The sequence below is a fragment of the Rhopalosiphum maidis genome, chromosome 3 (genome assembly GCF_003676215.2).
Source record: "Rhopalosiphum maidis isolate BTI-1 chromosome 3, ASM367621v3, whole genome shotgun sequence".
Taxonomy (NCBI): domain Eukaryota; kingdom Metazoa; phylum Arthropoda; class Insecta; order Hemiptera; family Aphididae; genus Rhopalosiphum; species Rhopalosiphum maidis.
In genome coordinates this window covers 33,371,521-33,390,091 of record NC_040879.1, presented here as the reverse complement: position 1 = coordinate 33,390,091, position 18,571 = coordinate 33,371,521, and the positions used below count along the sequence as shown (strand labels likewise).

Sequence of the window (18,571 nt, the reverse complement as noted above, 5' to 3'; positions counted from 1 at the left end):
TCAAACATTTTTTAAGCTAAAATTTAGAAATTCTTGAAATGTAGAACATTCACAGACATCAGCATTGATAAAAACTTGACAAAACTTTTTATTATAAATATCGAAAATAAATTATAAAAATAAGAATAATATGGATAAAATAAAACTTAGATTGAATTTCTGCTCTCTATTTTAGTTATCTTTTTGATTATTCTTTTATAAATGCCATGTTAGCTAAAATCGATATTTAATTGCTATCGATTCATTTTTTACATACAGAACAATATACAATTTAACCGTCATTTGGTATACATTCGTTTGGAAATTCAAAAAACCTATTTTACTGTATTCCCAGTCTTAGTCTCACTTTTGGCATGATAAAAACAAATAAAAAATTTAAAAATTAAATGATTGAAAATAAGTATAATACTTATTTGTATAGAATTCGTAAACGACGAACTATTACTGACTATAAAGTAGGCATTAACTTAACCTAACCTAATCACGAAACCTGCATTACAGCATATCGATTTTAAAGTATATAGTAGTATACTCGTATACGTAATAAAAATTAAATGCTTCAATATAATATATCTGGTTAGAAACGTATCTAGGATTTAATGAAACTGGCCCAAGAAAGGGTGCAACATAAAAAGATGCATAAAAGCCAAAATAAAATATGCCTATTATAGTCGTTATAAATATTAATATTTTATTTAGAATAGGTATTCTCAAGTATTTATACTATACAGTATACATATATTAATATAGATCATAAATATAGGGATATTTTAGGCTATACAAAATAGGTTACCATTCAATAATAAGGTATATACAGTGGCGTAGCCAAGGGGGGCTAAAAGGGCTATAGTTCCCCCCAATTAGCTGTATTTTTTATATTGTTTTGAAACATTTAAATATAAATATGGAAATTGTCTTACAAATTTTATTTATTTAAAATAGTAATTACGTAAACGGCAAATCAACGTTGATATGTTATCAGTATTTTTGTTCTTGATTTTCAATAACTCAAATTAAAAGTATTTAGCTCCCCCCCCATAAAAAAATCCTGACTGGGCTTTTGGGTATATATTTAGTATAATACTACAATATACAAATAATAATATAAAATGCTTACGACATAAAATTATAACGTTAGGATATTATATGCTGTAATAATAATAGTTTTGAAAATTGATTTGCATTATTATTATATTATTAAATATAAAATACATATTTAAGTTAAAAATAGGATTCAAAATTCAACTGTCATCGGTATATTTATATTTATTGGTAAATAGATACTTATTTGCATTTTAATATTTAATCATTTTTATTTTGTATATTCATAAAAGGAAGTTATAGAAGAAATTCTACGGTGAGTTGTTTATTTAAACATTCTATTAATATCTACTTTTCAATTAAATGAATTTTCTTCGATTAGTATAAGTTGAAATTTAAGTTTTAATAAAATAATTATATATAAAAATTAAAATATTTAAATATTTAAGAAGTCGCACGCTATTATCATTTGTTGGTTTTTATTTCTTATTGATAAAACTTAAATACAAATAATGTAAACATAAGTTTGTTGACACATTTAAAAAACAATCACTAAAAAAATTTGAATTGAAATTCAAACATCTATATCTTATTTGAAACTGGATAAAAAAGTTGAGGGGGGTAATAATTTACAAATTCGGAAGTATTTTAATAAATCGCCTAGAACATTTATCGACTCACTACGCATCTATATCGTATCTAGTATTTTAGCCCTAAAAATTTTAAGTATAAAAAGTTAACAAAATATATAATAGTACATTAATCAAAATTGTCTAAGTACGTGACAGAAAATATAATTATTGAGGTGAAGTATGTAAAAACAAATAAATATCTTTATTCAATTAAAATTCGTGTGAAACGATTTATAATTAGCCTAAATTAATTATATCAAGTCATAATTAAATTATGTATTTACATACAATTCAAAGCCTTACTGAAATGTAGGTAATATAACTAACCATTATGCATATACTATACACTAGATATTTACATTATAGCTTTTATTACTTTCGAAAACAGAATTTCTGTCCCTATTAATTTCATATCAGACTCATCATGATCCGCATATTATTAACCAATATACAGGTGACATTAATTTACTAAACATATTTACTTTAAAAACATATAAAATATCAAAATATGAATATACCTAGTAATAAATAAACATTTTTACAGTTTTTTCAACAAATTAACTAAGGTTATTTTTGTGATAAAACAAAAATTATATTAATTATTATTTTTAATTATTTATAAAAATTATAAGTACATCTGAAATTTAAGGCATTACATAACTTCAACATTGTTGTATACATTTCAAAAAATTTAAATAAAAACAGATAAACATCCAAAATGATAAGAAATTAAAAAATATACTTATAAACTTTTAAAGAATATGTCATCTTTATAATATGCAAATATATACAACATAGATTTTTACAAATATTCTTCAATCTTCCTAATAAAAATCTATCTAATCCTGCATTTAGTACTAAAAATTCAATTTAATATACATCCTTCCTTTATTCATAATCGTATTTTAGTATAATGGTACCATTTTATAGGCTATAAATTTGTAAGCAACCAGTGATAGATATTAAAAGTTTTATTAGAACCTACTATGAAATTAGAAAAATGTTATAAATAATATTATATCATAAATCTATATATCAAAATTAATATTTGTCCAAATTTTTTTTTATCGTTTTGTCAAAATTGCCAATAAGTTATAGCATTAATTATAAATACTATAGTATTTATAATCAATGGTTATAGTAATTAATCAACAATTGATTATAATTAAATTATTGCTAATATTATATAGTATAATATTTGTCTTCGATGTCTATTATTCCGGATTTATACTCATAATAATTAACACATATTTTTTTACCATATTTCATTGATGTTGACTTCTAAGGGATATGACAATATTTAGATACAACATTATTTAACTGATCTGATTACTATAAAACAAAAATTTTATACTGCGGTAGGTTCTCTTAAAATTATTCATTGCATTCAAAACTATTTATTCGAATATATAATTAAAATTATATTAAAATTTTTAATTTGTATTTCTGTATTAAGTGCCCACGCTAAAGAAAATTATTCTGAAAATAAAATTAGTACACACTAAAGAAAACGTCACAACATTTTTAAATTTAAATGTGCCGTTATGCCTTGTAAAATACGCTGTATACTTAGTATTACTTATTTAATTATTTATTATTTTTCTGGTTTTAATCAATAAAAATTGTACTCGAAAATGAAATACCGGTAATAGAAATATAACTCATATAGATAAAAAAAATATTGGTATTAAAAAAAAAAAACACTTGGGAAATCGCTCTGCTATATATTATATGTTCGAGTGTACCTCATTATTTATTAGGTGTTATTGGATTAATGGATATGTTATATTTTAATTCAATAATACATCTTTGTATAAAAAAAACAATTCTGAGAGATTCTGAGTTAACCTGTAAGTATTTCTAAAGATTAGGTTATTATTTATTTATATTATTATATTAAATTTAAGTTCCTATTATAAATATGGTACATTTAACTAATTGGTGCCAAAAACAATACATATCTTTATCCAATATTATAATTTATATTATTAAATATTAATGATCATATTATTCATATTATTATTATTTATTTCTATGGCATTACTACGTACCGTATAATGGTGTGAATAGGTTCAGTGATTCGTGATATAAATATTTTGAAATTAGTCTAGAATTGCATATGTATAGAAAATTATTATATTATTAATATATTGTAATGTTTGAAGATTATATGATTAATATTTATTGATAATATAAAAATAAAAAAATCTTCATAGGATAAATCGTATAAACTTGAATATCCAAAAATGTCCATTTTTTAAAAAAATGCAATAAGAAAAAAATGCGAAAAACCTTATATTAAATTGTCAAGCTATTTTATTTATAAACAATAATTTTAAGTAAAATCAAACATTTTAAATCTATAAATAGCACAAAATATTTTGAACATTTAATCATACTTAGGAAATTCTAATATTAATACGTTTGGTAAAAATGTCCAGTCTCTAATATATAGTTATTGATTTTTGAATCATAAAATAAAACTAAATTATATTTTTGTGAAAAACTGGTTTTATGAAAAATTTTTAGTTTTACCATAAGTATTTATTTTATTTATTTGTTTTATTTTTAAGTTTTGAAAATTACTTGAACATTTTTTTTTTTACCTCCCCAAAGTATTAACCAGTCACCAGTCACCACTTTTTACAAAAAACCACGTTCAAATTAAAGATTGAAACATTTTCATTGTTTTTAAAGGTGATTTCAAAGTTCAAACACAAATTTTTATATTTCATAGTTTATTCCCAGCACATTTATTATTATAAGAGCAAATTAATCAAATGATAATATAATACAATTTTTTTAATGATTCTTTAAAATTACTATTTTAATTGAATGGATTTTTAATTATATATAATTCTCAACAAATTTCAAATCAGAACACTTATATGTGTTATTAATTCAATGGATAAGTAAGTAGTTCAAAGTACTTGTAAATTAGTTAATTATCTTAACTACTACAATTATTTATCAATGAAATGTGATTTACTCGCGACTCATCAATTTAATATGAACATAATTTTAATTCGTCTAACCCAAGGTCAATTTACATACTTTTTCATTGTTTTATCTAATTTTTTTCAAAATATTTGTCATATACAAATATACTACATCATCAATACCTATAAATGAAACGTTCTTAAAACCACTAGAAAAATAAATAACAGATGAATATTGTAGACAATGTTATTCCTTGCGTGTATCGTGATTATATTATAATATGCAATGAATATATACTACATAAAAAACCATTATAAGTTTTCTAAATCAGACAAATTTTTATGTGCAATAAGCGCTGTCGTGAAAATAGACATACGAACGTCGAACATGCATATATATTGTGTATATTATAACTTTTAATGAAATGTATATATAGGTTTACGAATAACTAACCGATTACCTAATAATACGACTAAATAACGTGAAACTAAAGAATTATTTTTTAGAAAAGTTATTACGAGTTAATTTTTAATCAAAGGCATCACATAATTAATTAAATCTTCATAAATTACGCATTAGTACTATATAAATTGCCAAGGGGTGAAACATTTTATTTTAATATAAATGATTTAGATGAATATTCAAAAAAGATTTATGATGTTTAATTTCTTAACAATTTAAAGTGTTTAATAACGTTTTAAGTGGCATATAAATGCTACACATAAATATAAAAGATAGAATATATTTTAAAATTACATATAATTTATTAAAGCTTTTTCAAAATTTACTCGAAGAATTGTTATCATTATTCCAATAATATTATTATTATATTAATATAATAGTTTACATAATGTTTCTAATCGATAAATAAATAAATAAATACATTGTATAGTAGTACTTATCTATAAAAATGTATATTTAAAATGTATTTAGATTGTTCAACAGACAGTTAAGTGGTTGAAAATTATTAAAAATTAATACGTCTTAGTAAACTATGATTTTGTATATTTTTTTTATTACGTAAAAATGTTAAGTACATTAATATCTGATTGATATTAAAGAAAAGTATCGTGTAGCATAATAACATATATAGTGTCCCATATTATTCTGATGGTTTGTGTATGATAGGCTGATGGCTGATATAATTTACACAACTCGTTAGAACTGCAACACTCTATAGTGTGTAGTGTGTATTGTGTAATGAAAAATAATAATTATCATTATCATCGGAATTAAAAATATGCACCGTAGATATATTATACAATGAATGTAATGTATACATATTTTTTTTTTGTACACGGTTCAAACAACATGATTATGCTCTATACATTTTCGAAAATAAGTACCTATGTTAGTTGTGTTAACAAATGTTTATTATCATATTTGTATTTACTTAATTTTATTTTAAATATCTCATAAATTACCTATACGTAAACTTTAAATAAGATTTTTAATTTGTTTGTGATCCACGTGATTCAGGTTTATCGGTGGATACTGTATCACATTGTATTATATACATCACGGTTTAAAAATAAATGGCCACAACCGTGGCATCCGTCTAATTTAGTTTTTTCCCGTTGCAAAACTGAAGTGGCGTGGAATAAAAAATCAAAACCCGAGTACAATCCGTTCGGGAAATATTGGCTTAAATTATTTTACATGGTTAGTATAGTGTAAGTTATAGCATTTAGGCAATTTAAAATAATTTCAATAAAAATATAATACTTTCAATATTCACAACATTAATGTTTTATTCAAGGGAAAGTTCCGCATGATATGCGTTAGCGATCATTTACCAATAAGTGCCGACGGCCGCATTTTATTACCTCTATGCGAAGACAGCAAAGTTTTATGGCTACCATTACTTGTCAAAGGACTGTTACGTATTTACTCGCTCGCCGACGAGTTTGATCAATTCAATACAATAACATGTCTAACTGGATGGTCTTGTATTCAAAAAGATTGCCAGTAAATTTGTATTTTAAGTCATCTATTATCTTTACTGTGTGTAAATATATTTTAAAATAATAGGTTTTGTAACGCAAGTAATTGAATTTAATACCTTATTCTATATTGTTATACTTATATAAATGTCACTTATATTCCTGATTTTTAAATTTTAAACTATTTAGACTCGTTTCAAAAGAAAATGTATGGTCATCGATTTTATCTCATTCGTCGAATTCGGTTTCGGATATTGGACATTTAGATTCAGACAGCAAACAAAAACCAAAAAAAAGCTCTAAGCATAAAGATTGTTTTCAAATAAAGACTACCACAGGCGCACGAGTATGCCATTACGATGAATTTATGTCAATTTATGGAGCCAATCCCCCGAACTCAATTGTTGTTGGACTTGTATTGTCACCAACTATTTATAAAGTAAATTACAATAATTATAAATATTTACACTACTACTAATAAGTTCACAATTACTAGAGGTGTAAAATTTACACTGTAAATAGAATATCTTTTGGTAAATAATGTCATATGAAAATTATAATAATTTCAGAAAACTCAATTTTCAGAATACCTATTTTACTGTCTAAAATTAATTCACTGTAATAGTTTAAATCTCATACTTAACCATTAAAACAACTGTCACAATTTTACAATAGCTTTTAATTGGGTAATAATACATATAAGCTTTATTATATATCATACATGTATATACATGATATTATGATGTACAATGTAGATGTATATATAATACATAAGTTATAAGAAAATCTTTTCCATTTATGATTTCAGAATATTCATTAAGATTAAGCAGATATGTTTTTATTTTCAACTATTAAAATAATTTACTACTCAAAATGTCAAAAACATATCTTTTTTAATTAATAGCTCTTTCTATTACCTATCTTGTAAAGAATAATATTGTATTAGGTATTCAGAATGTATATTCAAAATATGTGAAATGGTATTCAAAATAAGAATTTAAATTCTGTACAAAAAATGTAGTAGAAATACATATTGGAATACTTGTTAAAGTAGTCAAATAATCTTAGAATATAATATATTATATTTTCCTCATTAATTTATCACTATTTTCAAGTTAAAAACTTGTTGGAAATTAATGTTTATATATATATATATATTACTTGAAACTAACTTAAAACTAATTTTTTTAGTTCAGAAAAAAAGTATTTTTTAATTAGTAAAAAAAATACTTACGAATATTTTTATTTGTACGCATATATTTGAATACAGCAGTCATACTGCAGAATTTTTGACTTAGGCTAATAGCTAATTTTATGCACCAGCAGAACTTTAAAAAAAAAAATACTTACTTACTTACGGAAACTACATATTTAATATTATATTCGAGTAATTTATTGTTTTATTCGTATAAATATAAAACAAATTCTACATAATAATCAGAACTATTATTCAATATTATTTTGATTGCTTTCTATTGTCTTTGTAAATTAGTGGTCTGTTATCATCACGATTTAGCCCATTCAAAAATTTATTATATCGAGAAGAAAAGTATAAATACCTATTAGGCATAACACTATTATATTTATTAGCAACTAAAATAAAGAATCGATAAACATAAATATTATTAATTAATGATAATTAAGTGCTATTAAAGTACTATAAGTCTATAAATGTACATATTTTGAACTATTTTTATAAATTGTATTTATTATTGAAACTAATTTTTTTAAAGATGGTCAATTGGATACTACTGTTATACTATAGTATAGTAGGTGTCGAGTCTGTCACTATAATGGATGTATTAAATATTTTAAATTCGACGATATATCATTGTAGACAAAAAACAATTCCAAGTGAAGACATTTGTTACTGACTGTTAGCTTATAAATATCACGTAATATATTGTTTATTTCATGACATGTTTTTTGATATAGCAGCTATTAAAGTCAATATGTTATTTATTTTACTATTAGTATTTCGGTTACGGTAGGTTAATTTCATTTTCACTGAAAACATTGAATTTATTATATTATTATAAAATTATATATTTTTACCATAATATAATATAATTTTAGTTAACTTTTAAATGAATTACATTTGTTCTTTATTACTGATCAGTAGGGCTCAGATTTATAAAAGGCTAAGCTTACTCCTTTGGAAATTGCTAGTATGAAATTTGCACTCATTACCTCTATTGAAGTCAAGCGCTCCTTTAGTCGGTACAAATCTGTGTTACGACCAAACTGAAGATCATTTAACTTAGACAATTTTAGCATGTATATATGGTATCTCATTGCTATCAAAATCAAGATAAATAAGGTTCGATTTCATAATAATTTCAATTCAAGTGTCTTAATTTTTTTATTTTAATTTTTTTTATTTATAAAACAATTTTTAATTTTTTTTTTCAGTAATGTTTTTTTTTTATAACTTTTTTTTTATATTCCATATTTCCATTTTATTATAACATATAAAGCAATTTGTTATTATTAAAATATATATACTTACATACATATTTTGGTTTTTTTAATACATATAAATCCGAGTCCTACTTATTGCCTAGCGTAGCTTATAAAATAATTGGCCATGTCTATTAGTATTTACTAAAAATAAATTGTTCTTTATTATTGACCTTTCTTATAATACCAACAATTATATTTTAAACAATTTATTAAAATAATTATTTTTATATAAATATAATTAGTTTTTTTTATAATAATTTATTATTAAGTTTAATAAAAATTGTAAATATTTTAGGATTCCTTATGAACATTTAAGTACAAAATACTTACTAATATTATATTAGTTATTCGTTCCATCAATATTTTTGAATTTTTTACTATTTGTCTCACTTGATCTTGGGATTAGAATCCCTTGTGTATATACCAGTTATTAATATTAAACTATTTATTTAGGAAAATAATTCTAAACCATTGAGCGGATACTCACAACCACTGTTTTTAAATTACGCCAAGATGATAAGGAATAAATCATTACCAACTTGGAAAAAATATCGATGGGCGAAATGGGCGACTGACAATAATTTAATCAAAAAGCATGGTATACCTATGAAATTAATTATTAGTAACTTATATTCTGTAGCAACTAAAAATTAACTAAGTATTATTGTATTAACAATACTGCTGCCTACTTAATCTTGTAAGATATATTATAATATATTACAATGTACGATAAAGTTTAGTTATATAAAATCTTTAATTAAGACCACTTGTTATAGGTATATTTTAAAAGTAATTTATACTTGTACAAATAAAACTGTGGCTCAAAATAAAAGTACCCTTGTACATAGATAGTCTATATATATTATATATATTACATAAGGCTACTATGAATATACGTAATAAATACGCATAGTATATGGAATATAATTTTTAAACAAACTACAAATATGTGAATATCGTGTTTTTTGCACTAAACAGCCATACTGAGTTTGTTTATACCGTTCAAGTTTTAACTAAATTATGTTTATAAATAACTGTATTCGTATTTATAATTATGCAGTACTTGTAACATTAATTACTAGAAATATAATAGCCAAATTTATGTTTTAGTAAAATATGTGTACATAGTATATTTGAACATTTCAAAAAATTTAAAAATCAGTACTAATCAAGCTGAAAAATTCAATCTATCATTTTATAAATTAAGAAAATATTATTTTAAAAGTCTATCTCTGTATAAAAATAACAACTTGGAATTATGTGAATTTTAGGCAAAAAGTAAAATATTATACTTGCCATACACATAATATATCAAAATAGGTATACAATATTATATAACCAAAACTACTGTATTGAATAAACATACTCAAACGTGTTATAACTAATAAGTACTTACATTTTAGATGCAATTTCTTTGTTAAATCTATAAAAATAAGATATAAAAGTAGTGATTTCAATATATATATATAACTTATTTCACTTTAAAAAAAAAAAAATATAATAATAAAAATAAATTGATGTAGTTTTGATTATTTTACAGTTATCTGATGACATTATGACAATATTTTAATATGATGTCATATTTTCATACGCATAATAAATCTAATAGTTTAAATGGTAACTATAGGTAACTTGATAATATATTTAAGTAGTCTATAGTGAATAGGGTTGGTTTAACCCTTATTATGTGTACTTACTATTTGTTAAGGTTAAGAAAATATATTTATATTATATAAAAATAATGTTAATGTACCGATAATAACGTGATTGTAATTTTAATAAAAATATTTCAAAGATTTTAAGGTCATTGACCGATTATTCTCGTTAATATTGAATAGAATTGATTATTGATGCTAAATATAATTAGTATGACAATACGTACCTATATATCTTATTGTTATTATACTATTTCTAGCTTTATTAGTTTAATTATATGATGCATAAATATTTAAATGAAGACATGAATGTTTAATCATAACGTTTAATCATAATTACTGCGTACTTTGTTTGTAAAGATCGAATTTTAAAGTCATAAATAAATAAATATGTTCAGGAGTACAAGTTACTTATTTTATATTCCATATATGTGAGGATAGTTCAATTTATTTTTATATTTACTATTACATTCCATGATAAACGTGGAAAATAAAATAGTTCAACCAACACAACCCTAAAATATATTGTTAAAATGCAGCCAACATCACTAAAGAACCAAGTCAATGGTTTTTTTAAAGTCAATTGAAAAGATTAGTGTTATACCACAAAGATAAATTGTTTCAATATTCAATAGTAGACCAAATTTTGTCTAATTTTACAATTCTTGTTATTTTTGTTATTTTCAAATAAAATCAATTTCATTATTTCAATCTAATATAAGATTAAAAGTTAGAAAGTATCGTTTATGAAAAAAAAAAAAAACAAATGCTAAACATGCCTACCAGGCAATCAACGTCATTATCACAATAATAGTGACACTCGTCGTGAGTATGTCAGTACCAATCGCAATATTAATAATATTATAAATAAAAATAATCGTTACTATGATATTTACGCTAGCTTCTACCATGCGTGATAAATGACTATAATAAGTAGATTATTAACTTTTAATTGTTTACCAATAATTTTATAATCACAAATCAAATGTTTAAGTTAATTTAATTTAATTATTTTGATTAGTTTTATAAATAACAAAAATGATTTATTGTTATGAATGTTATGTAACATTTTTATTATACTTGCTTTCTTATTTTGTACCTGTTATGCAATACAATACTATTGAAAAAATGTAATAGCATTACAAGCTTTCATGTTTATTATCGATCCTAAATGACGACAATTCTCAATTAATTTGTATATACCAATATTATTGCTTTTTTCTAGGAAACAACGTCTTCAACATAACACACACACACACACACACACATATATATATATATATATATATATATATATATATATATATATATATGTATGTATAGTAAATTTATATTGTTGAAACTCTCTTTTTGATTTAATAGTTCACAAAAAAATTGCATTTTTTATAACAATTTCTGAAATTTGGTTGTTTCTTATTTAGAACTGAGTGATTTTATGAGATTGATAAATGTCTTTGCACCGTGCACCACCATATTGAATCAAACATCTCCTCTGTTAAAACTCTTGGATAAATATAAATCGAATGAAAACGACTATCAATACGAGCTAGATTTTTCATACTTAAAACCGTTTACTTTGTATACAACTTAAATCACATTAAAAAATAATACATTGTTATACATAATATTGCATCATATGTTATTTCAGATCTGTACAATTTTACATCAAAAAATATCAATCGTTTCGATTTTTTAAGTCAGTCATTTTTCAGTGCGAAGAAAGTTCGTTGAACGGCACTGATCCGTCTACACAAAATAATTGCTGCGCCTATTTACGTATCCTTTTTGAATGAAATGGAAAAAGGTTTTAAACTATAGTTAGAACACTACAAATACGTAATATTTAACTGCTGGATTTATTTATCAATATAATATTCCTTAATAAAAAAAATAATAGATTTCGAGTCACCTTATTGTGAGTCTATGCTGTTCACATTATCAGTTTGCAAAAACTATACTATCCGTAACGGTAATATTGAACTAGACGCGCCTTCAAACCGCTATGTAATTGAGTGGCCATATATTAACGTGGAACAATTTCTGTGGTACGAGACGAAACTTCCGACACCGCTGTCTACCATTCGCTACAAGAGGAGTGTCAAACGTCGTGATAAATTTTAAACCTGGGTGAGTATAAATATCGTTTGCAGCGTACAGACAACATTCGCAACATTTGCATATACGTGTAGGACGTAATAATATTCGAGTGGTATATTATTAAAATTGTTATTATTGTTATTATTATTATTATTGTTATTGCTATCGCGTTTATACGTTCATTTAAAAACAAACAGAGTAAACGTGTTGAAAATATGGGGTGAACTGCCGGCCAAATATTCACTGACAATTGAATCGACTGTAGACTTTTCCCTCTTCCATACGGTGCAAACCGTTTACGAAAAACTCATCGACCAACCCAAATCATTGACGTCCTTGCACGGTGAGTTAGTTTTGTCGAGTGTTCAACTATGATAGAAATCTTAATTAAACACTTATTGAGGTATTCCTGTACTTATACTAATAAAATACAAAATAAATTAACGACACGTGATATTTCACAATACTCGATGTGAGGTTTTGTGTCGAGAAGATTACTATTTTAACTACGACAAGTTATTTAATATTCTATATGTAAACGTTTAACACCTGACGGTGTCGTACGTTCTTCGAGTAATTTTCTCACTGTGTATTGGTATTTGAATAGAGCCAAATAAAAATGTTGAATATTCATTATTCATATACATGATATTACATATTTTTAGTGTCTATAAAGCAAATGTTTTCACACCTATGTTCCACGGAGCCAAATACAGGTGATCGTGGTAAAAACCTATTAAGGTTTTACTCTTCATTTTTGCCCTATTCTGTTAATAACGAAACCGAATTGGAGAAAATTGAAAGATTATCGAATATTTCGAAAGTATATTAACGATATTAAATAAATTATCAAAAATAAATAAGTAAAACGTAATGTGATAAGAACTAATCGCCTAAAATAAATTCATAGCAAGTTCAAACAACCATGGTAAACATTGTAGGGAATAAATTCCCTAATGATGTACAAGTAACAACAGAATTATACATGGAACTACAAGAATTATTACAAAACAAGTCTTTGGGATTAAAAGAGATGTTTTTATTAGCGTTTAAACCAAAACCAACGCAAAAATCAAAACCTGCTTCAAGTCATTATAAAAAAATGAAAAACGAGAAGTCTATAGTGATAAAAAAATCACTTATTAAATCAAAAATAAACCATGGTAAAAGTACTCCTATGTAAGCATTTGAATCAATTCGATAGAACCATCAAACGTGATTTTTTAAATGATTATTTTTATTAGATCAACTGCATCCAAAGTACATACTAAACCAACAATATCAAAAATTATTTATGCACATATGTTTGAAGTATTATGGTAAGCTTTTAACCATTATTTTTATTTATTTGTCTCTTATATTTACATTTCATAATATTATGTGACATACAGCAATGTTTTGCATTCTGATGAAATTGACTTGGATGAATATCATATTAAAAATGATTTATTTAATTATGTAGTTAATATTATTTTCGATGAGAATACTACAAAACCTATCGATACATTGTTGTTATTTCGTCTAGAACTCAACACACATTCCACAACAGTACGTTTAATTAATTTATCAAAAAATTAACAATATTGTTAAAATATAATAACTAGCGTAGTTATAGTAGTTACACGGCTTCCACTCGAGTGATAAATATTAAATACATAATATAACTATTTATATTTATAAATATCTTCTTAAATTTTTTTTAAAAAACTGACTTTTATTATTGGAAATTGTCTGCTATCAATACGAAATTGATGCTCAGAGTTTTACTAGATACTAAATGGTAAAAAAAACTCTAGAAAATTTGGAAAGTATTTGAAATATCTCTAAGAAAAAATTTAATTTTCACGCCAGTTAAGTGGCACACAAATGCAATGTGAGCATCTTCTATCAGTCTACCAATTAATTTAATTATGGTCATGGTGACACATTGTGAGAGAGGGAAGAGATTGATATTTAGTAAATATTTTTAATATTTTCAATCATATAAAATAATTTACATACCACATTATAAGCTATATACATAATTATATTGCAATAACAACTGCAGAAGTGCAATTCATTTTGCTATTATTTATAAAAATACGTAACTCAACTGTTAATAAATAACTTTGGTTAAAACATACCCCGTAAATATGCCTATCCGATTAATTTAACATTAGTAACATAAGATCTAGTTTAGGATTTTCAATTTTGATTCTAATAAACGGTTTATTCTATAAACTAGTGATCACATTAAACGGAACTCGCTGTATATTATATATATGATTGCCATTTATGAAATATAATAAAATAGTAATTGAGTTACCGGACACATATAAAAAATTAACCCTTTTAAATTAAAAAACGATTTTTTTTTTCGTTTTATTTATCTTACGTGTTAAAAATGAAAATTATTTAATATTTTATATATGTTGTGATTATTTGTCTGTTTATCTATCGGGATGTCTGTTTGTCTGGGAAATGTTTCAAAACGGATTAACCAGTTCTAATAAATAAAATAGTTATTATTGTAGGATTATATAATTTTAGATATGTATTTTATATTTGTTCAGAACAACAGTCCTAATAACTGATAAAAATCCGTGCAGTTGACATATAGCGAATTTGAGAAAGGGTAAATCCGTGGGCATTCGAATTGTCACGGTCAACGCTGTGTAAGATCAGTTAGTAATATTATAAAGATATAATAACATACTACATTTTGTAATTTTTTGTTTACTTTGTACATTTAATAAATATATTTAAATAATAAAACTAAATAATACTAAAATATGGCTATTTGAAAACATTTAAATTCTATATTGTTTTTTAGTCTGATTTAAATTACTTTTAATTATAATATCATTCGGAAAACTATTATTTCTACTATTGCACAATTGAATAAACAAAAACAGTAAAAATATGTATTAGGTAGTACCTACTAATTAATCTAATCTATAAAATAGTACAACGAACCGATGAAAGCTATGTTCGTCGAACCGGAAAACAAGTATTAAACTAATTGTGTTATTAATATAGGGATTAGTGCCAACAATTATTAAATATTCGAGCAAAAATAACAACAATTTCACTATTAATGTAATGTTGATCGACAACGATACTCAATTGGAAGTAATAACAATGAACATTGACATGAATATGTATATGGTTCGTAATACCATTAAGGGATACACGCTAATAGGGTGGTCTTCGGAAAAAATCGTTGATTACAAAAATTTCAGTTATAAACTTGAATTATTTGGACGACCGTATGAAATATTACACTCTTGTGGAACACAGAAGGATTATAATCTACAGAAATACAGCACAACCATATGCGATAGTATTTACTCACCCGATTACGTTATTAAGCATGTAAAAAATAAGTTTTACATGCCTAATGCTGAAAACCTATTGGCTAGGTAAGAAATAATAGTAGCATGTTTCAAAAACGTAGAAGACATTGTTTTAATTTTGTTTTTTATCCACTATCCAGAGCACTTCTAAACATCGAAAAAGCCGCTTTATACACAATATACTGTCATCTAGAACACTTAGATGATGTAATGATGGAAATCCGAGTAGTAGACTTAACTGTTACTGGCGGTAATTCTACAGTATATGCATCGACTCGTGCACGAGGAAAAACAGCATTGATTTCAGCTATATTTTTAGATCCAAATTCCAACAATAATTCACGTTCGTAAATTAATTATAAATTTATACATAATAATATGTATTATATCATCATCATAATTGTTTATTAATATGTTTTACACCCAAGAACTGAATTTATACAATTTATGAAATCGTCAATCGAATTAGGTACCCAATTCGTAGAATGGGTAAAAGATGTTAGATGACTAATAAATAACCTATTTCATAAATTAAACAAAACTAAGTTATAATATTATGCAAATATTTTCAATATTGATAAAATTATATAATATTATAATTCATTATTTACATATTATTGTTTAAAGTGAATTGAGTATAAAAATAAAATGTATTTATCATTATAAAATTGTGTAACATACTAACATAAAAATATTTATAGTGAAAAATAAATAAGAATAAAGATATATTATTAATATTTATTTCAGATACTATTGCCTATAGTATTTTCACTTTTATTTGCGTTTGTATTTTTATCTATTAGTTATTAGCTAATAATAACTAATAGCAGTAGCTTCATGATAACATTTTGTTATTAATAATTTACCTAATGGCTAATGATGAACGTCACTCGGTGTTATAAAATTTTAGAATGCTCATGTTGTCGAATAATGTTTAGTATTGACTATTGAGTCATACTTCGAAGAATACCAATAGTCCAATTCATGAAATGGTCAAATTCGCCTATTGGGTGTAATGAATTCGCACTTATAAATAATATTTAATTAAATCGAGTAATACTATATTATATAGGTTATATATATTAAACTGTACAATACCTTTGAAAGTACCAGACCTAAAGACAGGTAACCAAATGGATTCATCAAGCCTGTATTAGCATTTTCATAGTACATAAGTACCTACATATAACCTACAAATCTAAAACACTTATCAATTTAGAATAACTGGTGGTGAATTTACGTTTTATCTTTAAAAATAAATTGAAAGTTAAAGATTAGTATATTATAATAAATCTTTATTTAGAAGATCATTCTATATATCATATTGGTTTATTAATATTTAATAGGTAACAATTATTTGATTTTATAACTATATTACATTTTATATAATAAGATAAATAAATATTTTAATATAGGTAGGTTGTTTTTATCAATTTACTTTAAATTAATATGTGGCTAACAAATATAATGTATCTCTTTTCAGCATCAAAAGATTCTGAAACAAAAGAATCTGAAGCTGAAAACCCAACGAGTATTGTATTTGTAATCGAGGTTATTTTAATCAAGAACATTGACATCGATTACATTAATATACGAAATGATATAAATCAATATGATTGGACAATTTCGTGCACTTACGATAAGAAAGTAATAAATTTTAAATACTGAAAATCTAAAATTTAAAGCACCCACATAAAATATATCATTAATATACTTATACAGACCTATTTTGGGTCTAGTATTGGTTTCAAACATTGGTTAAATTATGATTTTTGAATAGGCTACAGGTATCACACTCGAATCAACTGATGTGGATTATAATTTTCATTTTATCAGTTCAATACCACACCAAATCCAACCGCCTACTATTTTACAGAAATCACAAAACAAAATACCAACTATATCTAGTATAAAAACATTTTTTTTTTTTTTCAAATATTTATCTTTGTATTCACTTATTAGATTCAAATATTACCAACAAAACCGAAAAAAATGACAATTTAACTCCAAGTTTGAGTTTCCACAAAATATTTGAACTTATGGCAGCCGATCAAGTACCTACCCACCTATTAATATCTGATAGGATTAATTACTATTATATAGATTAAATATTTACTCATTTTGCATAGGATTTAATCGAAAAACAATTTTTGGATAATGATTCAAATGAATTATTAATTGAAAAAACAGCTGCACTTAAAAATAAAATAAAAGAAATAACTAACCAGCAAGATATCACTATAAACCTATTAAGTTCAACCATGGAAAATAAAGCTGAAAGCCGTCTTGTATAATTAGAACAAATTTTTTTGTATTTTGTTGCAATTCTAACATCGTACGTTTATTTACAGAATTCGGTTGATGAATTAAACAAACAAATTTTAAATTTACTTCAACTTCAACGTAAATCAAATATGAATGTAAATAAATCACGGATGATGAAAAAGAAGTCTCGTATTAATTAG

At 24.1% G+C, this 18,571-nt stretch overlaps 1 protein-coding gene across 1 annotated transcript in view; it reads left to right on the top strand.

Moving 5' to 3' along the window:
- LOC113557906 overlaps positions 1–18,571 on the top strand; it is a 21,574-nt gene extending 3,003 nt beyond the window's left edge. Inside the window, 20 exon segments of the mRNA XM_026963446.1 lie at positions 6,093–6,275; positions 6,373–6,581; positions 6,746–6,995; positions 9,473–9,617; positions 12,096–12,252; positions 12,323–12,450; positions 12,572–12,759; positions 12,761–12,801; positions 12,969–13,114; positions 13,437–13,594; positions 13,682–13,950; positions 14,016–14,090; positions 14,163–14,319; positions 15,790–16,172; positions 16,247–16,449; positions 17,590–17,753; positions 17,887–18,013; positions 18,069–18,160; positions 18,236–18,394; positions 18,458–18,571. Of these exon segments, the coding sequence (XP_026819247.1) occupies positions 6,093–6,275; positions 6,373–6,581; positions 6,746–6,995; positions 9,473–9,617; positions 12,096–12,252; positions 12,323–12,450; positions 12,572–12,759; positions 12,761–12,801; positions 12,969–13,114; positions 13,437–13,594; positions 13,682–13,950; positions 14,016–14,090; positions 14,163–14,319; positions 15,790–16,172; positions 16,247–16,449; positions 17,590–17,753; positions 17,887–18,013; positions 18,069–18,160; positions 18,236–18,394; positions 18,458–18,571 (3,348 nt within the window).